This window comes from Electrophorus electricus, chromosome 16, assembly GCF_013358815.1.
Source record: "Electrophorus electricus isolate fEleEle1 chromosome 16, fEleEle1.pri, whole genome shotgun sequence".
NCBI classification, from domain to species: Eukaryota; Metazoa; Chordata; class Actinopteri; order Gymnotiformes; family Gymnotidae; genus Electrophorus; species Electrophorus electricus.
Genome location: NC_049550.1, coordinates 13,970,128 through 13,994,318, shown reverse-complemented (window position 1 = coordinate 13,994,318; position 24,191 = coordinate 13,970,128). Strand labels below are relative to the sequence as shown.

Below are 24,191 nucleotides of genomic sequence, written 5' to 3'. Positions count from 1 at the left end.
CATTAAAATTAAATTACAACAAAACCAAATTAAAGCAAAAATAAATAGAAATCAACCACCAAAACTTCTGGAATTGCAACAATTTATTCTACATACAAGTGCACAGAGACATACGCGTACAACTGGGTTTCCAAACTTTGTAGTGTTTATTCACTGCCTTGGATGCCTATGGCAGCATGTCATTCCGGTTGAGAGGAGGGTCTCCGATCTCCACGCTTCACACGCCGGCACATGTGGATGGAGCTCAATGTGCAAATACATGCACTATAAAAAATCTCTCTACCTTTTCATTTACAATTCATTTATGCACACGCAAAACAGCAAATAAAATCTCTTTTTAATCGATGGATTAGCTGGTATTAAGAGATCAGTCAGCCCAAAAAAAGAGGCAATAAAAAGTGTGTGCACGCGGAGGGGCGCCGTGAAAGTGTACAAGAATGAAAGTGTTGTGAAAATGTGTATGCTTGTGTGTGTGTTGGCAAAAGGTGCTTCTTGAAATGCAGTACAAGTGACAGCACTAAACAGGTATTAATGTGGGGCACTTCGCTGCTGTCTAAAGGTAATTTAATTCATCATCAAGTTAAAAATGTTAAAAATAGCATCAGTCATCATCGTCATCGGGTAATGGAGGATGAAAATGTCAAAGGTCAATCCTAAACAAAATCTGTGAAGTCGTCAACTGTGGAGACCAGTCGCTTCCTCTGGCCAGAATCAGGGTTGGGGGTGGAGCCTGGCATCGGGTGGGAGGACTTGTTCTGCAGGGGGGCATGGCTTTGTGCAAGAGCAATTCCAGGAATGGGGCGGGACTGGATCTCTTCTTGAGCCTGTGCGGACGGTTGGGGGGGGGGGGGGGGGGGGGGGGAGCAGAAACACAAGTTTGTTGCGCTCACGCACGTCTACACGTCCAGCCCAAGGGGATTCAATGAAACGTTAAGAACAACGTAAAGGAAGAAGTGAAAAGTAACGCAAGTCTTGCGAGCGCCGTACCCGTGTTCGGATTCTTTTGATGTGCCGTAGGCGGGCCAGCCACTTTGAGGCGTAGGCGTCGGACGGATTGGCCCTGTACTGGTGGACCAGGGACGCCATCTGGAGCACGAGAAGAGAAGCCAAAGCAGTTAGAGATGCTGAACCCATTCTGCTGGCCAGCAGAGCTGTTCCAGTGGGCCGCCAGTCATCCCCTGAACGTTCGTGTTACGTCTGCGTGCTTCGCAGAGCCGACATCAATAATCACTCCGTGCTATCGGCCGCTCGGTACAGTTCCCCATTTTCCAAAAAATAAATAAATAAAAATATATATGTGGGTGGGTGGTTGTGTTCGTTAAACTGATGTACGATCAGATTCTTGGTTTGATCAGACTGGGCCAAAAAAAAAAAAAAAAGACCTTCCATAGGGCAGCATTTATGGGTATAATCCCATTTAATTCACTCCAATGTTTTTTGAGGTTTCATGCCAGCGTATTACCCTAAAGGCTCGGGTTTGGTTTGGGCTTGTTTAAGATAACTTACTCTGGATAAAACACGAACTAAAGATGCAGAGGAACAGAAAAGAAAATGAAAAGTAACAAATGAGGGAGGGAAAAAAAAAAAAAAAAAAGCGCAGTATATCTATCGATCGATATTTAATTCATCATCAAATTAAAAATAGCATCGATCGATCGATAGATATATATCTATAGATAAAGATATAATCTATCTATCTATCTATCTATCTATCTATCTATCTATCTATCTATCTATCTAGAGATAGAGATAGATTATCTCTAGATAGAGATATAGATAGAGATAGATAGATTATATCTATATATAGATATATAATCGAGAGAGAGAGATATGAAGGGAGGAGAACTCACATTAGCATGTAGGGCCATCTGTCGGACTAGCAGGGGAAGGTTCTGGTCAGACACGATCTTCGCTACCGTGGTGTCCACCAACCCCTCCAGGTCTGGAGCACAGACAAAGGGGAAAGAACGCTAGCAACATGAGGCTACCCAGACACATTATACTGTACATGAGGACCTACATTTGACCTGCAGCCAACACACACCTGGACCCTTGCCCATCGCTACAAGCCTCCACCACTGCCATAACTTCATCCAACACACACACACACTTTTGCTCAATGATTTCAGGCTGAAGTGACACTAATGTGAATCACCTTTGCGACACTGTAGTGTAACCAGGTTACTCTCGTAGTCTAGAGGCTTTATGACGACCTCCACAAAGTTAAACTGGCCCTAGACACACAATGAAGACAGCGTTAAACAGGGCGCACGCGTGATCTGTTGGGGTGCTGCAATTTAAAGGCTTTAGCATACAAGCAAAAAAAAAAAAAAAAGAAAAAAAAGAAATTAGATTGTGGACATCAGTGAAGATGAGCGTGTTTTACCTTAGAACTGTGCGTGCGCGTGTACGTACCACCAGCGCAGTTCCATGTTACACCACTGCCACAAGAAAAGGTGTTTGAACATGCACGCTGGTGTGCGACATGCCCCTCACCTTAATGGTCCCGAGCTTGTAATCCTCGCCCGAGTCGTTGTAAACCACAACCACAAAGTCGTTTCCAATGTGTCTCTTCTTATTACAGCAACTTTTGTCACTCTCTCTATTGGGCATCAGGGTGGCGATATGGAAAATGGCTACAGGAGAGCAACACCGCATGAACACCGCGCACACACACATCCACACATTTAACATACCAAGATGTGAGGAAGGTCCTCACTAGACATGTATTTAAATTTAACACACACACACACACACACACACACACTACCTTGCATGATGTCATCATGCCAGCAGTAAGTGAACTCTCCATCATCAGCATAGCGACCGTGGTCCAGGCCGCCGAGGAAGATCTGGTCTGGGTCGCAGTCCTTCAGGTGGATGAGCTTCCCGAGCCCCGTCAGGAAGCGGGCGTAGCGGTTGGAGCCGTACTCGTTGGACAGGATGGCCACCTCGCTGTTGGCCTTGGAGGGACAGGAAAGGATGAGGATGGCAACGTCTCACGAGGCTTTGGCCGCTTACGGCTCTACCGTCCAAACAGGCAGAGGGAGTTTATTTTCTCTGCCACGTTGATGGGATTAAACGTGAAAACGGTGACATGTACAGAATGTGATCTTTGATCCCTGGCCATACTGCATGCACTGAAAGATATGAGGAGCTGTGGTGTGTGTCTCACACACACACACACACACACACACTTACCTGGCCAGGCCCCACAAACACCACTCCAATCTTATGAGTGTCATACGGAGGTATCTGATCCAGGACTTTAACGGCTCGGTCAATCAGCTAGGAGGAAAGAAGCGTTCTTTAATGCCTCGCAGACGCAGACGCGCGTGTGGTGGGTCAACACCAGTCTGCCCCTCACACAGGGTGTGAGACTGCGCCACGATTACCTCAGATTTGGGCAGCAGGAGGGGCTTGTTGGCCTCGTTGCCAAAGAAGGGCGAGTGGTAGAGCTGGAGGAACACGAAACTGCACGGAGACAGGAAAGGGGAGGAGCTTGGGGTTAGTTCACCAATGGCACGTCGGCCAAGCCAAGGCCTCTTCCGCTAGCGCTACCATACAGGTGCACGGCCCCTCAGATGAACCTAGCCTCTCCTGCTAGCGCTCGTGCACTACCTCACAATTCACCTCGGATGACCGAGGCAGGACGGATCAAACATGAAGTTCTCTCATCTGACACACAAGTCACGTAGCACTTCACAAACCTCACATATCTTCACAACAGAGACTACAGCCAATTAGCTCCACTCAGTCGGGCCCCAAAATCCCCTGTGGTCTCAGCAGCACAACCTGAACTTTAACGCCAGTTCAAAAGCATCTGAAAGTTCGGACCTGCTCTTCATCCATACCGCCCCTCTACTAACAAGTCTGGATTTAAATTACTAGCAAGCACGGCGCGCTGAAGCCCAGGACAAGTTTTACCGTAACGCACGCAGAACAGAGCTGCTCACAATCCTGCCACTAGACCGATCAGGTCAGAGAAAAGGATCCAACATCACAACACTGCCATTCGAAGGGTTGGTTTGTGGGCATTTGTTTCATGATATCCCGCAGCGAGTCATCCGCTAGTGTAGGAGACCAATTACACGAGGAAGCCCAGCCTCAAGCTGAGATCAACCTAGCCAGCTGCCACAGAGATAGTCTGAATCTCTCATGGCGGTACTGTCCGAGAATGTCTCCTGTAATAAGCCTGTGGACGTTCACATCACGCCGGCTGCGAGTTCCCCTCCAGAAGGTGTTGAGAACGTGGGCCAACGAGTCTAATGCCGGGTTTTATTAAAAGGACAAGCCCACACCCCCCACCCCGGGTGGCACCAGACGACGGACAGACAGCTGGAGTGTGGCTAAATAATGCAGGAGTAAATCGGATACAAAAATCAAATGCCCAGAAAATGACATCTGTTCAAGTGACGTGCCGTGCAGAAGCAACAAAGCCTGGGTGGGGTTTTCCCTCTACTGAGGGAATGTCTTTCAAAAAGCACAGGAAAGTTTTCAATCAACACTAGAGCTGCGTTACATGAACAGAATTCCAGGCTGATCCCCTGTAGTCCAACCATCAACGATCATGTGGCTTTTACAACTACAGAACACTACCAGTAGGTGGTGAAGATTATAGTATCTACAAAATTGGACCAAGATTGGCCTCAATCTGGCCTTCAATTTCATGACCTGTGAGCAGCTCTCCCCTCTTCCCGTCAAGACAAGACGCGTCTCACCTGGGGCTCAGTCCCCAACTCTTCTCGGCGCCCGTCGGGCCCCCGCGGTTGCGGTACGGGTCGCGGTCCGACTTCCTCTCCCTGCGTGACGAGGGGGCGGAGACGGAGATGGTGTGGCCGCGAGGGCGGTGCCCGCTGAGGGAGAGCGAGTGGGGCCCCGGCTGGGGGCTCGGAAACTCCGGCTTCACCTTCGCGGCCGAGGAGGAGGAGGAGGAGGAACAGGAGGTGGACACGCCGGCGCTGGGGGGACCTTCCGGGCCGACGTTCTCCCCCGGGCCCTCTCTCTCAGCCTGGCCCTGCTGGCCCCGGAGCTCCACTGGGGTTACGGAGCAGAGCGCGTCTCCCGTTCCGGCCCCGGACCCCAGCGCCTTGGCAAAGGCCTCGGGTAGCGTCTGCAGCTCAGGGGACGAGCTGGACTTGTTGAGGGTCTGGGAGTGAGAGAAGGGCAAGTGAGAGTCCTCTGGGCCGCAGAAGGCCACGGCAGGCTGGTCGATGGGGATGCCTCCCTCGCTGACCTCCTCCAGGGTCGACTTCTCATCGTCCTGGCTGGAGGCAGAGGACGACTGCAGAACAGAGGGAGGAGGATGAGACACAGGAAACCCCAACGAGCCTCTCCTCACCTTCTGGCACTCAGGCTTCCAGTCGTATCCCAGTGCTCACTATGGCCTCACTCTGTCTTTACTGAACTCCCTGAGACAAGCAGTTCTTATTCTCAACTCACGTCTCAAACTTGCAGGTCATGAATATTTCTCCATTGCAACTTAAAGGTTTCAACCATTTCGTGCACAGGAAAGCTGCCCAGGGGCTTGCGAAGCTATGAGATGACGAGAGACTTGACTACTGCAACTCGCTACTCGAGGCCGTCAGACCTCTACAGCTGATCCAGAATGCAGCAGCACAACTAATCTTCTGCCTTCCAAAGTTCATGCCTCAGTCTGCTACTGCGCTCGCTTCACTGGCTTCCGGTAGCTGTCCACATCAGATTTAAAATCCTGCCGCTTGGCTACAAAGTCCCTTGCAGTCTTCAAACACAGACTGAAGACTCATTTGTTTATGGAGCATTTAAATGATGACTAATCTTACACTTGCGGAAATGTTATATTACTGATTAACTGAACACCTCTAGCGTGCATTATTTAGTACTTTTTCACTTCTTGAAAAATCACTTTGTAAGTCGCTCTGGACAAGAGCATCTGCTAAATGCCATCGACAAATCAACAGCCAAATCACGGAGCCGTGGAGGGTCTCCTGTTCATAGAAACTTCACCCTTCACTGCTTCTTTCCTTCCTGCCTTGCCAGGTGCATTGTGGGTCTAGCCCTCTGCCGGTGTGGGCACACTGATCTTAAGGTCCTGTTATGCCTTTCTTCTGTGGTACTTTGGCGTCGCTCATTGGTGTTCAGCTTCCACACTCACCCTGCTGAGCGTGGCACACGACGGCTTGTACTTCTCAGGACTGATGAAGATGGGCCCAGAGGGCACGACCTCAAACTCTGCCAGCTCTGCCGAATCGCAGGGCGAATCCGGTCCTTTGCCCCGCCCACCTTCTTCCAGTTCAACCACTGAGTCTTAGGAAAGGGGTGGGATTAGGAAGAGGGGCGTGTTTAAGTGGTTGATTTTGTGTCTGGTCCATATTAGTAAAAGGCAAAAACAAAAACAGACCGACACCACAAAACATTTTTCTTGTCTAAGATTCAAGCAGATGAACTTCACAAGCAATGACGGCAATTCATTAGGTTCGTCAAAGACCTCTCCCTTCCAAAGCATGCTTTAAAAACACCACCACCACACACAAGCACATACAGTACAAATATATATGTGGAGTCAATTACATATATATTGTTTTGTTGTTTTTTTACAAGCTTTTCATTTCGCTACAAGCAGCGGTCTCAGACCAGCCCTCATCATTTCAGCGGACTGAAGATGACCAACACCTAACCAGAGACGACTGACAAATCTGTGTTCAAAACACTCACATTAGGAGAAAGAACTACATGTGTACTCTTGGGATGTAGGGTGCATTTACACCGGAGTGAAAACATTCTTAGCGAGGCCGTATGCGGGCACCCGCATGTATGATAACACGGTCTGACACCAACTGTTGCTTTTCAATCACGTTCTTGAAGGAGATGGAACATGGGGCTAAAAATATTAAAACATCATGAGGGTAAGTGATGGTGAGCAGAGGCCAGTTAGAACTTGAGATGAATCATGAAGATGATTAAGATTAATCAGGAACTATAACCATCATTTGACTGGTCTTCCTCCATGATTGGTTGATTAATCAAACAAATGCTGATTGTAATTGGCTCTTGCTTTTTCTTGATGGCACACTCTCACTGAGCAATGTTAATAACCAGAAAGACTAACGAGCACTTATAAGAACAAGATGAAAGTGTGTGGGTGAGTGTGTGTATGCGCACACACACACACGCACGAGATGCAGCGCGCGCACACACAGATAAGATGTACCTGCCCAGGATATACTCCTATGTAACCTGCCTGGCTGATCGGAGGGGCACAGTGAGCAGAGAGAGCCCACTGCAGACACACACACCAGGAGTAAACAAAAACAAGTAAACAAAAAAACCAAACAACAATAACAACAACCGATCGGCATCGCGTGGAAGGGAGGAGGGATCGCAGAGGGGAAAAAGACGACAAAACTGGGAAAGCAAAAGGAAAACGAAGAAAGACGCCAACAGGAAGCGTGAAAGAATGAGGGTGAGGAAGAAGGCGAGAAGACCACCAGGCGTCAGACGGGGGAGAACAGCGTGGCCCTCAACATTACCACAAAAACATGCCATAGTCACGGGTAAAGAACATGGCACACGCACTACCGCTACTGCGCAACGCACAGAGCTCATGGAGACTGAACACAGACAGGCCAAACAAGATGGAAGTAGCAGGCAGCTGAGAGGGCACACACGCGGTCGATTTACGGCCAGTTTCGATGTTTCTTAAAACCACGATGAACAGGACTTAGGAAGGCGGCAGTCAAACTTACAGTCCTCTTGTATTATACATCACCAGCCCCTCCCATTATCCCACCAATGAACACTTTTATACCCGTTATGTATGACAGCACGATGGAGTTATTGCCAACGGCACAGTGGCTTTCTGGGGCTGCATTTAACCCTCCTCACTTTAAAGCTGCCGTATGACTACAGCTCACTCCTAATAGCCGCCAACGTCATGGGCTAGCACTGCGATCCACCCTGCGCTCCGTGGGGAGGGGGGCAAGCAGACAGACAGGTGCGCAGCAGGGTCCTCACCCGTGTTGGAACGCTGGATGAGGCTGGGCTTGGCGTGGCCCGGGCCGGCGTCAGAGGAGACACTGGTGGAGTGTGTCTGAGGCTCCATTCTGCTGTCCACAGCCATAAGAACGCTAGAGAGCTCCTGCACGGGAACACTTCCAAGATCAGAGGAAAATGGACTCGGGGGGTTCTCCAGACGCATCAGCCAGCTGGTGTTACCTACACACACACACACACACACACACACACACACACACACACGTAATGCACTTCCACACACTTAACTTTATGGACACACGGTGGATATACAGACAGAACAGCAGAGAAGCCAAAAGGTCAACCACTTAAAACTCACACCCAGTCCCTGGAGCAGAGGATTCTGGGTAAAGGCAGTCCAGCACATGACCAGCCTCACTCGTAACAAGCTGACACAATCAGTGGGTTGCCCGGGAAACGCAGCCCCTTCTCCACAGTGTTGCCTTATGGGAGCGAGGGAGGCGGCCAGCTCCATCCTCCCCAGCCAGGTCCAGTTACGGAGCATCGGGACCGTCGAGGCCGGACACGACCCAGCTCGCGTCACAGTCGACACGGCCCGAAAGCTCCAGACCGGTGGCCAAGGAGGATTACAGGTGAACTTTAGGAGGCGTAGGCAAGTGCTATCCAGGTAGCGAGCGTCACTGCAGAAGACGGCCGCACACACTCTGCTTTCTGAGCCGCGCTCAGGTGCATTCACACATCAGCCACTATTACAATCACATTGTTGGACATGATGACTGATCCAGAATCAGGCTGCTCCGAGATCAGCTCAGGAGTAAACAGTGAGGTCCACAGGCGGCCAATCACAAGCGACTCCGTAGGGTGGCACGTTAAAAGGCTCTGGACAGCCCTCCACAGAGTTAGGGGAGAGGAAACAGGAAGGGATCACAACATGAGTGCGCCGTCCTAAAAAGGTAGTTATTAGACACCGCGTCCCAGAGCACCAGGCCTATTAAGGGGTGTGTGTGTGTGCGGAAGTTTGACCCCCGTGCCACACCCCACAGGCACGGTTCTTCCTCACCTGAAGGTCTGCGTATGAATATCTCGGCCCAGCCCTGGGTCAGCACGGGAACAAAGTCGGCGAGGCTGCGCTTGTCTCTGAGGGGCAGCGCACAGTGGGGGGCGGAGCTATGGGGGAGGTCGTCAGTCACCCTGGAGGAGCTCAACGCTTCCAGCGTTGGACCGCCCAACTCGCTCTCTGAGGGAGAGACGAGAGGGCTGAGGCTCTGGGCTGGACCCGCACGTAGGGCATGACCACCTGGAGGGGGAGAGAGCGAGAGTGCAATGAGGATAAATGCAATGTGTTTGCACGCACGCACGTGTGTGTGGTGTGCGCGTGCGGTTGCGTATGCTGTACCAGACATGGAGCGCTGGCGGATACGAGTGGCTCTGCTCAGCTGCTGGCTGGACTGAGACTCCAGCTTGGCCGGTGCCTCCTTGGTCTGCCTGGTGTGCAGTGATGGGTCTGACCTACAGGGGGCAGAATGAGTCCATGGAGCCATCTCTCAAAGGGAGTTTGGTACACTGAGCCAAGTGGGTATGGAGTGTGTGTGTGTGTGTGTGTGTGTGTGTTACCGGGTCATCTCTCCTCCTCCAGGTCTGTCTGCCACATCCAGTCCTAACAAGGCCTGGGTCCGTAACCCAGCGCTGGTCGTTATGGTAATGAGTTTGTTGCCAACCAGCCAAGTCATGCTGGGCCCACCAGCCAATGCGAACTCAGCATTGGGAGACCTGGAAGAACAGAGTGCCAATCAGATCAGAGGGGTGGGACTGCAGCTCAAACAGGGAACAATCACAGGTCTCTCCAGCTGAACCAAGACCCCATTCTTGTTTTTGCTTTTAACTTTTACTGCCCAAGTTTCTCTCCCTCGCTGATATTTTTACACGGACACACAAACGCATACACAATACAGAAGTTTCACACAAAACCTTTTACATTGCTGAGGGCGATAACGACCAAAAACAGGATCCAAGCGTTAGTTGGTTGGCCTCTCCTCATCTGGAAACCACAGCTGTGCAATTTGCACGTGCCCAAGACCAGCAAAGAACGTAAAGAATTACTCTGGGAGCTTCTTTAAATCGTTAACATTTCAGTAGTACAACAGTGACCCAAATATATAAGATAATATCCACACTGGACTAACTTTATGGTTAGGGGATTAAAGTTGGTCTAATAAACTGTTTATGAACAGCTGGATAAATTCAGTTGATGTTTATTGTTGCCACCACAAAAATACTCAAGTCAGTAATTAAGGCAAATGATCTCGACCTCCCTCACACACACACACACACACACACACACACACCCCTTAATCCAAACGTTCCCTTCCACGCCGTCGTCTCACCTCTTGGGCAGGGCGGAGAAGTTGGAGAAGACGTATCGCGCCATCATGTCCAGGCAGGTCTCCGTGAGCTCCAGGTGGACGGTCTTCAGCGCGTCGTCCGCCTGCATCACCGCGTTCTCGTCTGCTGAGCCCAGGCTGCATGTCGTGATGGAGGTTTGCATTCTGCACAACCACACGCCCACGCACCCGCACACACGTACGTTTGCTCAGAGTGGCCCGAGGTCCTCCGCTCCGTCAGCCGCACCCACCCAAACGCACAGCCAGCCGAGGTAACCGATCTGTGACGGACTGCGCGGGAGGCAGGCTGCTTTGGAGCGCGTTCCAGCTGATGTTTGGAGTTAGACTGTCTGAGCCGAACGGGCTGCCGTGGAGAAGCGGGTGTGGAATTTGAACGGGTGACGGACGGCTCTTGGACACACGGATTTCAAGTAATGTATCAGATTTTCAAATGTCGGGTGAAAGCGTAGAAAACATGCAGGGTTAACACACACACGGACTTAGTCTATGAGTCAGCAAGACTGGCCTTGTGATCTCCCACAAAAACACCCTCGTAGCTACAGGTATCCCTTCACACGCACACAAACACACGGCGCAGCCTACACTTCAAACAGCTCTGACTAATGTCTAAACTCCAGTAACGTTTAAATACATGACAAATGTGATTATAGTGTAATCTAATGCGTCTACAGACATCAGACAGACCAGACCATCAGGACAGGAGACTTGAGGCTTCTTAAAACTATCTGCAGTCTAACACACCATCAGCCACATAAACCATGATAAATGGGTTCCACAATTCCTCCTGGCCATCACAACAAACCAATGACGCATCCTTTACGTAGGGGTGGCAGTGCACGGAAAACGGCACTCAAATACCTCAAACTGCACGGAAAACGGCACTCAAGATGAAGAAATAAAGACATTTTCACATTTCTGCCAGGCAAACAGCCATCAGACCCTAGCCAAGTCCCAGCCATTCCTCACGTCACGCCAATATCAGACTCAGAGAGGCCGTGGCGAGACCTCTGACGCGGCTCCGGGTGTCCGGAATAGCCGGTAGGCCCCGTTACGGCTCGCACACCACGGCCCGGGGCAGGCGCCTGTTTAGCCATCACAGCAGCACACACAAACACACACAAAATGATTCACCACTCGCACACGCTGTAGAGTCAAACTCAACACTGTGGGGATCGAACAGGTATGGGACGCTGCGGGGTATTCCCGTTAACGCAGCCCGCCACCTCGCGCAGGCACAGTCGCGCGTTTGCAGCGACTCGTCGTTCGCCGTTTCGCCATGCTCAGAGGCAAGAAACAGGTGGATTTGAAATAAAACTGGCGTTTGAAAATTTTTGCCGACGGTGAAGAGAGGTGGGGGGGGGGGGAGCCAAAGCGGCAGAAGTTCTACTGAACACGAGTGTCCGACCGGACACGTGACAGCACCGTGCGGGCGAGCGCGGGGACCGATCCCGCCAGCGGACCCACATGTGGAGCTTCATTCATTCCGTCTAACTCCGTCCAATTCATGGGTTCCAGCCGTTGCTCGTGTTAGCCCATTTTAGAGCGATCCGTGTGCCACTGCGAATGGAGTCGTTCGCGTGATGCCAACTGGTCCTTCGCTTCTTCCATCATTGCCAACGTGCGGCAGAACCGCGCGGGGAGTCGCGCGAACATCACGCACTCGGGGAGCCACAAAGCACGCGCCTGACGTGAAGCGGCCGCGCGCAACCTCGACACCGGGGACCCCGTCAAGGGCCGCTGGCGAGAGAACCCGAGGAACGCTGGGTACTGCACACCATTCAAGCGCACGTCCTTCGGGAGCTGGTGAGAGGGTCGTGTACTCCCGCATGCACGACGGGGCTTTGCTTTTAAACTGATAAGTGGTCTTTTGCGGTTGGTATGAACGTGAACAGCGAGCGCTTCTGTCGGGCATTGGGGTTAAAAGGCCAAAGCGCTTTGCAGGGCTCTGCGCAATGAACGAGCCGGTGGGTGCGCTTCCCCTCGGCAGGGCGCTCACGGGGCTGGACTGGTGCCACACCGCCCCCTGGTGGCGGAGCTCCGCACACAGGGTCGTGCTCTCGTGTTTTTGAGAAATATCACACGAGTTTGCCGCTTTGATCTGACTTCATGAACATGTCTACAGTTTATGATCTACTGAAACAATGGCCGACGGGAGGAAAGCGCAAGCAGGTGGTGAAACTTTCTGTGCATTTTTGCCATGAACGCCTGAACCAAAATAAAGATGCTCAGGAAAAACTGTCTAACACGGCCAAAGCATTGTGTTATATTTTATGTATATTATATAATAAAATGTATATTTATGTATATTATATAATTAAAAAAATAATTTAAAAAACAAAAAACAAAAAACCACCTCACTCATCAACGGTTAAACTGACGCTCAATACATTACCTGTATCTCGATCTGGTAAGAGAACATTTCATGACACTACAATCAGTATGCAATCAGTGGGGGAAATGCGCCACAAACAGGAAGCAGGCATGTTATGAAATAGCGCCCCCTTGTGTGCAAGAGTGTAACTGCCCAACGCTACAAGCATCTGGCGCATAGTGAGGCCAGTTAGGATTTTCGCGTGGCATCTTTCACTGTGCATGCTTCCTGTATGCAGCTGTACTGGGTTGTGTGTTGATCTGTTAGCGGAAACCAGTGCATCCCACCCACACACCCCTTAACTAAAAGTAAGGCAAGGGGAAAAAAAAACCAAAAAAAAACCCCTGCAAATCCTAAAATGGAAAAAATTAAGGTATTAAAAGGCGAAGCAAATGTGAGCCACACCAGTGCAAAAAACGAGTCGCTTTAAAAAGCACCCACTGCATGCAACAAAGAAGAAGCAGCTGCTATAAACAAACAGATGTCGCCTCCAACATGCATCTTTCCCACCCAGCGAGATCTGCACCATTCTAGAAGCACCGGTCACCAATGATAACAACCCTCCCGTCATCCTCAAATCATTCCAGGTGAACCCCAGTGCCACTCCCAAAAAATCAATTAATAAATCAAAAAGTGGTAGCTGTGGTAATGTGTTTGCTGTGGTTACCCAGAATGCTCTACCTGCGCACCGCGTGCTCGGATACGCTGATGCTTCGGGAACGGAAGTTGTCCATGGCAGACACGTCTCTCTGCTCTTTAACGGGAGAGTTAGCACTGTGGCTCTGCTTGGCTACTTTGGCAGGCCGCAGACTACAGCCCGGGGCCAGGGGCGAGGGCGTCAGCCACATTTCGCAAGGGAAAGAATCAGATTGGTTGAGAAGTTGGGTCGTTTTCGGTTTGTTTTTTCGGGGACGGGCATGAAGTCACAAAGCCACAAAGGCGGAGTCGTCCGACATCAGAACGGTCCACGACATTCCGGAATGGACCAGCGAAGGGGGTGCGGCGTAGGGATACAGGGTAGGTCGAAGGTCGTGGACGGTTGATGGAGCGGAGTGAGTGAAGGAGGTGGAGGCCAATCAAAGGATAGGGGTCCACATTGTCCGTGAGCCCCAAAACCACGCCCACCACACGGCCCAATCGGATGAGGGGGAGGAGTCAAACAAGGAAGCAAAGGGAAAACAAAAAGTAACTTGGTCAGCAGTGCAGACTCAAAAATTAGACAGGAAACATGTACAAAAGGGGGGAAAAACTAGGAAAGAGAACTAAAGACACACACACACACACACACACACACACACACACACACACACACACACACACACCACTAGGCATAAAGGCAGCAGCATATTCAGCATTCCACAAAAGGAATGAAACTGAGGGATAACAGAAACCCATTAGGAAAAAACAGGACAAGTCTAAAGGGAAGGAAAGAACACACTGCAGTGATCATCAGTATAGAAACTAACTGTTGCACCACAGGACGTTGGCAGGCATGTTTGTGCGCATGACTGAGTGCTTGAGAGTGTATGAAAGATGTCGAGAGTTTAACACAAATGAATAACCGGGGTATGCCATGTGAAGATGTGTAGTTGGAACAGAGGATTTATGGCTGACCGCAAATTTATTTATTTCTTTTTTAATTTCGCAATAATAAAAGCTGTGACAGAAAAATCCCCAGTTCTGACCACACAAGCAGCAGACAAACAGATCACGGAGCAGTGATGGAGATAAAAGGTCGCTATGGAGACGTCACCTGGGTGATGTCGTGGGGCAGAATGTGTGAGGGCAATCGTTTCAAATTTATTGTGAATTAATATGAGACAGAAATCATCTCAGTCGTGTTACTCCGCGACCGCTGGTTTCTCCAGGAGCACAGGGGGTTAATGCAGCAGAATGCGTGGTTACCGAGGAGACTGTTGACGTGTATACGGTTACCATGGGCCAATGGCTGTTCGTCTACGCCTGAACGACAGAGAGGTCAGGAAACGAGAGAGAGATGAGACTAGTCACGTCTACGCGATGACGTGAGGAGGGGAGGGGATGCCTACTGTGGTCTACGAACAGCGTCCACCTGACACTCGCTGTGATCGGTCAGAGGTAGAGGGGCTTTAACGGCCGCTTACAGAGACTCGCCGCTCACGCGGATGGACGTCGCCACTCAGAGGACGAGACGACATGCGTGCGTGCGCGTATGATGGATACATTCACTGATGCTTTTAATGTGCTGGCGTGACTGTGGACTTCACGGGACATCACAGACACAGACGTGGGGGGGGGGGGGGGTGTTGAAATATCCCAGTCAGACCAGTGAATGAGGGACAATGAACAAACACCAGAACCAACAGAAACATAAGTCAGTCGTCATCAGGAGAAGCTTCTAGAACTGAAGTAAACAGCAAATGAAGATAAAGGGCTGTCATGCTTAAAGTCTTACACATGAGGAAAAAATGTGCTATGCTCTTATATACACACACACACACACACACACACACACGTGAGGGAGTGTTTGTGTGTACCTCTTTGGCCTCTCATTCAGACTGGTGCTACGGGCTCTGAAGCTGCTCTGTTCATGTGTGTCATCAAACGGAAGCAGAGCGTTGGACCGAAGACCCTGCATATGCACGCGTGTGTGTGTGTGTGTGTGTGTGTGTGGAGGGGGGGGGGGGGGTGTTGAATGAGAGAGGGGAAGAGAGAAGAAAAATGTTAAGATGAACTCATAAATCCAGGCTTGGTCTAGAAGAGTAGTCAAACAGTCAGAAAGAGACACACCTTGGTGATGTACTGCACAAAGTCTTTCCTGAAGGGCAGCCTGCAGCGAATGAACCACATAGCGATGACATGATGGGCAAGAGACACAATGTACTGATTAAACCTAGAGAGAGAGAGAGAGAGAGAGAGCACGCTGAGAGTTCTCCTTCCTATCTGCAGCACATCTGGTATGTGCTGCCATGTTCAAGCTGTAGACACTAGGAGAGAGAGCAGGTGTCAGGGAGCACAGCCTCAGAGCTGAGGTCAACTCCACCCACTGAGGTCCCATCAAACAGGACCGACACAGACGTGGACCTGCAGTCTTAGTCAAGAATGGCTGAAGAGAGGTGAATGTGTGTGTGTGTGTACACACACTCACTTGGAGGGGTTTGTGTAGGGCAGCGAGATAGCGAACACACTGACATACTGCTCGGCCACAAAGTTAGCATACAGGTGAGGGAGTCGCACCAGAGCTGGGGAGAGGAACGGAAGTGTCACACAACCAAGCCACAGAAATCTTGCTGCAGTTAACTGTATCAAGTAAATAAAACTAACAACCACAATCATCTAAAACTGCCATCTTGACCCAAATGAGCCCCCGTGGTCCCCAAGGGATTGTAACCATGGTGCCGGTGGGAGGGGCTGAGCGTGAAAAGCTGGCAACTTACTGGACAAGAACTCCAGCATGGGTGAGGCCATGGCGACCGTTGCCGAGATGTGCGTGAGCTTGACGATGAGTGCGGGGAGGAGCTTAATCATGATGTCTGGCATCTCCACGGTGCACATGGTAAGAGCCACCACACACTGTTTAGCACAGCGGTATATCAGCCCAGTCTCCATACACTGCACCAGCTCCCTCTGAGAGAGAGAGAGAAACGAGGCATAAACAAACAAGGCAAAGTGGCACTTTATGAGGATAATGAAGAACGACTGTGACCCGTGTGTGTGTGTGTGAGTGAGAGACCTGTCTGGACTGGTCTAGGTAGCTGTGGTAGGATGTGAGGGTAGTAAGGACTGGAACCACAGCGAGCTGGACATCCGTACGGGAGAATCCGTCTGGAGTACGCTTCAGTCTCTCCGAGATCAGGCGATCCGTCACCTACACACACACACACCACCCCCCGTTACTGTACTTGTTAGGAGTGTTCTAGGTGTGGGGTATTATGAGACATCTATACTAGTATGATCTCTCTCTCCTAAGGGAAAACCAGCCAATCAGCGATTTACATGTGGGAGGATGGCGAGTTAAATCTAAGGTGGTACAATGTGGCCATGATGATTTGTGGGAATGACTGACGGTTGCATATATAAGACCGTACCATGCAGTGAAGGATCACACACACACAATGATGTAGGACAGCAATTATTTAAGTTAGGATCATTAATTGGAAAGATTCAATGTTAAAACCACAACACTGTGTGTGTGTGTGTGTGTGTGTGTGTGTGTGTGTACCATAGAGCAGAGGGTGGAGCAGAGGTGATCCATGCTACAGGGGGAGGTGAGGAGCAGAACCTTGTACTGCAAGGTCCACGGCAGCTTATCCAGAAGCAGCTTCAGAACCTTCCAGTCCGTCTCCTAGCAACCACACATCCACCTCCAAATCAACACTATTCCAACCACACCGTGTGCGCGCATATTTATGGGTGAAAATATTTTTCTAGGACAAACCAAACAGACATTACTAAGCAAATGAGAGCCAAATGTGCTTATGTAACTGTGTGAGAATATACCATCTTTAGGCACTGCAGTAACACACTGAAGGCGTAGCTGTATGGGAGGTAGGCGGTACGGATGGATGTGGGCGGGGCCACTGGGGCAGGACTTCCAGCAGGTGGGGAGATGGTTCCTGAAGGCTTTTTCTCCACCTCCCTCTTCTCTGTTCCACTGAGGGTCCACACACATTAAAATGAGCTCCCACATATACTGGATTACTGTGGCATTGTGCTTTTTGTGGGAATCATTCATAAGAAAGCCGTGTGATTGTGTCCGTGTCCGAGAGAATTACCCCACATCACAGTAGCAGTAGGGGCTGAATCTGAGAACTCCGTCTTTGTTGGGCACACCCAGACGATGCAATGAATCAGCTCTCATCAACAACAAGAAATCAAACACCTGAGAGAGAGAGCGCGAGCTCCAGCACACACTGATGACCATGTGTGGTACATGCACACATCGTACATAAGCTTTGACCTGTGACCTCTGACCTGCAGGCGTATGGCGCTGGCAAGCGTGGAGCAATACTTGTGTTTGTAGTGTAGCTGCAGGTGACTGATCAGTAGCTCGTACACTCGACTCGCATGGCTGGCTGGCAGACTGTACATCTTGCTCTGCACGGACACGCCGAGACGAAGAGAGGGAGAAGGGACACTGAAATAAAAGGTGTGTGTGTGTGTGTGCGTGTGCGCGTGTGTGCATGCGCGCGCACCTGCAGTACTTCCAGCAGACCCAGAACAGCGGTCTTCACGTCCTCCAGGGGAGACTCAGCCAGGAGGTCTCGCTCACTGTCTGCAGCACACACCAGCGGGCGACTCGCAACCTGCAGGACAGACAAGAGGGCATTACACAGCATGCACAACAGGTCATTACTACAGGACGACCTGCAAAGTTGTCATAAGCAGTCCGTCTGTAATCATTAATAGCGCAGCGGGTCGTGTGTCCATCCTCACCAAGGAGACAGTACAGTGACCAGCAATGAAAAAACAGCCAGGCCCATAAACTAAGGCCCTACCCACTGGCGGTGGACGGTTCACCTTCTCGATGATGTCGAGCAGACTGTTGAAGTGGTGTGTGTTGCAGCCCTCAGCCAGGTCCAGCAGCAGCTGGGTGGCCTGCTTGCGCACACACAGGTCTCTGTCCTCCGCAATCTGCCCCAGCTGGGGGATCACCACCGCCTCAATCAGCTCCTCCTGTAGGGTGCACATGGGGGGGTTGGTGTTGACAAAAAGGCCCAGCTGTTCGGCATCTAGGCAACAGCAAAACCGCGTCGCTCTGCATCATGGGTTTGCTGCAGGAGTGAAGGCGGGGGGGATTGTGGGAAACAGTCTTTGTGCGAGATACCGACCTCATAGAGCTGCCGGTTGGTGCTGAGGACAAAGGAGAGGATGTGTAGCACTTTGGTTCTGATCACACTACGTGTCTCATTCCTGAGAGAGAGAGAGAGAGAGAGAGAGAGAGAGAGAGAGAGAGAGAGAGAGACACACACACACACACACAATATCTATAACTTATAGAACTTATCTAACAAAACTGGAAAGAGGGGCATCTCTCAAAGACCCTAGAGAGGATCAACACCACTGCAGAGACTGGTGAAGACCAAGGCCAACCCAGTGCCCGGGTTCTCCCACGAATCCAGCAGCAGCATGGGGTTCCCACCTGAAGAACTTCTCCATGAGCCGGTGGAGGCTCTGGATCCAGCCGTCCTTAGCAGGGTGGATGGACTGAGCCCGGTAGGAGATCAGCGTCAACACAGAGGTGTCCTGAAATACACGGTCCAATCAGATCAACAAATCACCTCAAATCCACTCCAGAGAACCTGTCAAACAACTCACTAACCACTCGAGTTATTCAATACGGCAGGTGAGTAAATGACTGGGCGGGAGGTGGGGATACTAACGGCTCGCTTATCGGCGCACTTCTCCACCAGGCTGAAGAAACGCTCGGTGGAGCCATGGTACTCGTTCTGCTCATACACCTCCTCCACCGTACTCAACAGCTCGAACACAATGGCCTTCAGCTCCGCACTGCCCATGGTCTACACACGCAGACGCACACAGCAAAGGTTGAAAGGTGCTTCAGTGGCTGCTGCAGTAGAGTCTCTTTATAATAATGACCCTCTGAGCGTGCGCACGCGCGCATACCTGTATCTGCTGCAGTAGTTTTTCTATAATGGCCAGCAGTATGTCCCAGGTGACCACCTGCAGCTCTCTGCTGTACTTCTTGATGAGCCGTGTGACCGACAGGACGATCTCGTAGGACACGACTTCATTGGCACAGTTCATAGCCTGGGTTGGTACCAGAGGTAGATTCAACAAAACATTAACAAGCTACTAGAGCTTCCATCATCATCATCACAGTCAGTTACTACCTAATAAAAACTCAGATGCACCATTCTGCTTTCCCACTAAAAGACCTACTCTGTACAAAATGAAGACAAACGATCGAATTTTGCAGTAGACATCCACACACCTTGTAGAAGGAGGGCAGCACCAGTGTAGGTGTGTTTTTGAGGGCAGGGAGCCTGTGCGCACCCCACAATGCCATGCCAACGAAAAACACCGCCCCTCTCAGTAGAGCAGCGTCCTCCGTGTACGCCCTAAACACAGACAGGTCAACAGGTCAGAGGTCACAGCATGCCACACCGCACTGATAGGGTATGTGCATGGATACAAACACTACCACCAGAAATCTACAAATCAAGGGTTAGAGGCGACATTTTCCCTCTCAGATTAATGGCTTTAATAAATCATTAAAATCAGAAATCTCTCTCTCTCTCTCACACACACATACCTTTCCTCCATGATGCGGCACATGGTGTAGATGGCGCTGTGTCCGAGGTGTGTCCCCAGCACCTTACGCATTAACTACACACAGAGAGGCAGCAGAGAAACAGCCCTTCACATCCCAGCACACACACCTGCCTACTCTGTGTGTGTACCATTTACACACACACACACACACACACACACACACACACACACACACACACACACACACACACACACACACACACACACACACACACACACACGTTCCAGAGGTGGGACAGGGGACAGAAACATCCCCAGCACATGTCCCCACTGGCGCACCCTTGGGCCTGAAGCCCCACAGGAGCAGAAGCCGCATGGAGCATGTCCTCCCAGCCCAGGCCTGCCCGGATGCGTTCCAGCCCCACCGCCCCTCGGAGCGCGTCCGTGGAATTTGGAGCCAAGTTTTATTTCTAAACTTAGATTTGGAGATTTTGTATTTTCTACATTTCCCGCCAAGCGCTGATGACCTGTCCTCAAGCACGATAAAGTCAGTCACCGCTCTCGGGGGAGTTCCACGCCAGCTGCCACTCCCAACCCTGTACGAGCTACACCCCTCTCAATCCTGTGTTGCGCTACCATGCTGCAGTGTGCAATTCCTCGCTCCGCCATAGCCTGACAGGAACGTGCGCCCGCTGCCCTCGCTGTTCGGCAGCCGTGCAAAACCGCGGGACCCCAAGGGCTGCGGTTACACGCCGCGCGTCCGTTCCTGGAACCCGGAGGCAGGCCAGCGCGGGGAGCAGGGGCTCACCTTCCAGCAGCACTCGCAGAACTCCTTCACGTTGACCGTCCTGCACAGCGTGATGATGAAGATGGCCAGGGAGTCCGAGGGCAGGCAGTTGTAGCACACGACTGCGTCTAGCACCTGCAAGGCCACCTGTCACATACACACACAGAGAGAGAGAGAGACAGACAGACACACACAGACACACACAGACACACACAGACACACACAGACACACACAGACACACACAGACAGACAGACAGACAGAGAGAGAGAGAGAGAGAGAGAGAGACCCCTGAGCAAGACCCAAGTTATGTTCAGTCAGAACTGTAAGTCGCTTTGGATAAAAGCGTCAGCTAAACTCCATAAACGTATACAGAGACATGCTCAGACAAGCCCCCTGCTCCGAGAGACGGGGAGGGTCCTCAAAGACGCTGTGAAGGCGTACCTCAATGTCAGTGGAGGACGTTGTCTTGTTACACAGCAAACAGATCTTTCTGTAAAAGAAAGCAAAGCAGGAGGGAGTGACGGTGCATAAATGAGTGTTCATAAAAGAGCAGTGCTAGTGTGTCAGAGAGAGAGAGAGAGAGAGAGAGAGAGAGAGAGAGAGAGAGAGAGAGAGAGAGAGAGAGAGAGAGAGAGAGAGAGAGCTCACTCACTGGACCATAAGGGAGACATTCTGGTCCAGGTAGCAGGAGTTAAATTTGACCAAGTTGACCAGAACGTGTAAAAAGTCTGCAGTCAAATCAGTGTCCATCCACAGAAGCACAAACCGAGCTAGCAGGAGAGAATGCACACACACAGAACTTGAGACACACTATGCCATCACACATACTAACAATACATGAAGCGTCTCAAAATAACTTAACGTGAAGCTTTGTTGGGCATTTGTGTTAGGTCCAAGTCATTCCTCAAGCTAAACATGTTTTCTCCAGGTGGTCGCTGGCGGGCGTGTGAGCGCCTCACCTATGTCGTCCTCCAGGTAGGTGACGTCTTTCCCATTCTCCGTAAGGGCCTTGAACACCCCCAGTCTTTCAGACAGATCCTCGTTACATGGCTGGTAATCCCAAATGATCTTAAAGAAATACGCCCGCAACGGACCCAGTCTCTCCCCCTACACACACAGACACTCTCTGAAGAGAACCATCTCTGTATGTAGTATATGTATCTGAGCAGTAGTGCTGTGCGCGTGTGCATTACCTGTCCCTGCATGACGGCTCTGAGCAGTAGTATTGTGTGTGTGTGTGTTACCTGTCCCTGTATGACGGCTCTGAGCAGTAGTATTGTGTGTGTGTGTGTGTGTGTGTGTTACCTGTCCCTGTATGACGGCTCTGAGCAGTAGTATTGTGTGTGTGGGTGTGTGTGTTACCTGTCCCTGTATGATGGCTCTGAGCAGTAGAAGAACAGCATGTCGAGCTTCAGTTGATTGGTCTGGTTGCATCATGTCTTCCACTGCCTTCCATAATGCCTCCACAGCATGCTAGCACACACACCTTAATAAGTACAATGTTGGACTGACAACAAATCGATTCACTGTAATTATCAGAAACTCTTGCTCACCTCCTCAAACTTTTTGGACTTGGCCAAGTCACATACATGGTTAATCACCTTGATCCTGTTACTGAGACCACACTCAGGGGCCAGCTCCTGTGAGAGAGACACACACAGCAAAGGAGTGAGGGAGATGGACATACGAGCAGGTGCATGTGTTTTATATTATATATATAAAAATGACACATTGCTCATCCAATAGCAGCGCAGCAGCACTGACCCTCAGGATCTCGTAGGTGATGATGAACTCGGAGGGCTTGCTCTCTGTCTGCTTACTGGGGAGGCGGGGCTGACCCAGTCCAAACACCACCTTCAGCTTGTCCTTCAGGGACTCCTTATTCTGCTGTTTACTCATGGCCCCAGGAGAGCAGCTCTTACTGAGAGAGAGAGAGAGACACAGAGAGAGAGAGAGAGACACAGAGAGAGAGAGAGAGAGAGAGAGAGAGAGACACAGAGAGAGAGAGAGAGAGAGAGAGACACAGAGAGAGAGAGAGAGAGAGAGAGAGAGAGAGAGAGAGAGAGAGACAGAGAGAGAGAGAGACACAGAGAGAGAGAGAGAGAGAGAGAGAGAGAGAGAGAGAGACAGAGAGAGAGAGAGAGAGAGAGAGAGACAGAGAGAAAGGGAGAGAGACAGAGAGAAAGGGAGAGAGACAGAGAGAAAGGGAGAGAGACAGAGAGAAAGGGAGAGAGACAGAGAGAAAGGGAGAGAGACAGAGAGAAAGGGAGAGAGAGAGCCTGATAAATGGACCTGGATCTTTAAGCAGAAAATCTTTGGCCTCTCACTGCATGTTTGGTTTTTTAGTTTGAGTGAGGTTTGTGCAGTTAGAGAGGGTTTGAAAACATCTTTCACTGGACTAGCCGTGACAACCTGCCCACCTTCCGGTTTCTGTCAACAGATCCGTGGTGTGTGTGTGTGTGTGCGCGCGCGCGCATGCAAACACATGCAGCAAGTCAAGCACAAACATGTAAACTTCAGCCCTGTGCAGTTCAGGAAAGTGTCCCAGAGAAAGGAGCACACTAAACCCTGCAGGACTCTACAGGACAAAGAGGAGCGACATGTCTTGTAAGCTCTTTTGATCGTCATGGAATCTTCAGTACAAGACTCCGAGTCACGGCCCTCGTCCACACGTATCTGCACAGGCTGTGTTGAGCTTGCGCTTTTATACGCGTTACAAACAGCGAACAAATGCAAGAGAAGCCACTAAGCAAAAAGTACACGGTCATAAGATCATAAGATCCACACGGGATCGCGCACAGCGCGTAGACCTTCCTTCGGGCCGTCCTGGGGATCTCTGGACAAAGAAATGTCCAGTCGGTCGCCTTTAACCTCCACTCGACACACACGTAGGCAAAGTGCGCGTCGCAGAGTGGCTCCCGGTCAGCCCCACCAGTTTAATCCGATTCGGTTGCGGAATTCCCAAAATTGTAGCTACGGAGACATTACAATTCGTTTCATTCCACAGCCGGTCAGGAATAGACGCTCGTTATTGTGACAACGAAGGTGCCGTGAAACTACAACACGGACAAGTGTCAGACGCACCGGGAGAGAACGCGCCAGCAACGGGGCGAATCAAGCACGCGCTTCCCCCCCTCCCAACACCCACCGGCCCCGTTCTGTCGCGAGCGCCGCACTTAACGTGGACAATCTAGCCGTTGTCTGCCCGCAAACAAGAACGGCGGACGAACAAATAAATGAGCCTTCATAAATAAAGACGTCTCAGCTGCACGGCCGCAACACACGGTTCTTACCGAGGGCCGAGGGAGCAACGGCGCTGTTCTCATGAAAGCGTATCCGGACCGCGGTTGACCCTAGAAAGCAGAGCCTGGCAGAAAGTGCAAGCATTTAGCGATGTGTTCCAGCCAGCAAAGCAGCGACAACACCCCCAGCCAGCCAGC

General features: G+C 50.8%; 1 protein-coding gene across 4 annotated transcripts; it reads right to left on the bottom strand.

The window, feature by feature from the left end:
• Positions 1-65: 65 nt before the first annotated feature.
• tsc2 (TSC complex subunit 2) lies at positions 66-24,169 on the bottom strand. Of its 4 annotated transcripts, XM_035534596.1 has the most exons (42): positions 24,045-24,169; positions 22,516-22,672; positions 22,305-22,391; positions 22,114-22,224; positions 21,711-21,858; positions 21,404-21,521; positions 21,193-21,241; positions 20,771-20,896; positions 20,003-20,076; positions 19,682-19,808; positions 19,354-19,497; positions 19,110-19,247; positions 18,869-18,972; positions 18,558-18,639; positions 18,247-18,402; positions 17,922-18,032; positions 17,701-17,823; positions 17,502-17,608; positions 17,227-17,380; positions 16,949-17,071; positions 16,460-16,594; positions 16,164-16,353; positions 15,875-15,968; positions 15,517-15,619; positions 15,264-15,358; positions 13,429-13,557; positions 10,359-10,520; positions 9,589-9,744; positions 9,371-9,483; positions 9,035-9,271; positions 7,996-8,196; positions 7,193-7,261; positions 6,137-6,288; positions 4,722-5,284; positions 3,396-3,474; positions 3,202-3,288; positions 2,771-2,963; positions 2,497-2,636; positions 2,156-2,234; positions 1,851-1,942; positions 988-1,086; positions 66-824 (listed from the first exon to the last, which is right to left on the bottom strand). In XM_035534596.1, the coding sequence occupies exons 2-42, from the start codon at positions 22,648-22,650 to the stop codon at positions 654-656; spliced, it is 5,556 nt and encodes a 1,851-aa protein (XP_035390489.1). In that variant the 5' UTR covers positions 22,651-22,672; positions 24,045-24,169; the 3' UTR covers positions 66-653. The 4 variants fall into 4 exon arrangements, with proteins under 4 accessions (XP_035390489.1, XP_035390490.1, XP_035390491.1 ...); XM_035534597.1 differs by lacking the exon at positions 7,193-7,261; XM_035534598.1 differs by lacking the exon at positions 7,193-7,261 and having other exon boundaries at positions 6,137-6,282.
• Between the last annotated feature and the right edge of the window lie 22 nt (positions 24,170-24,191).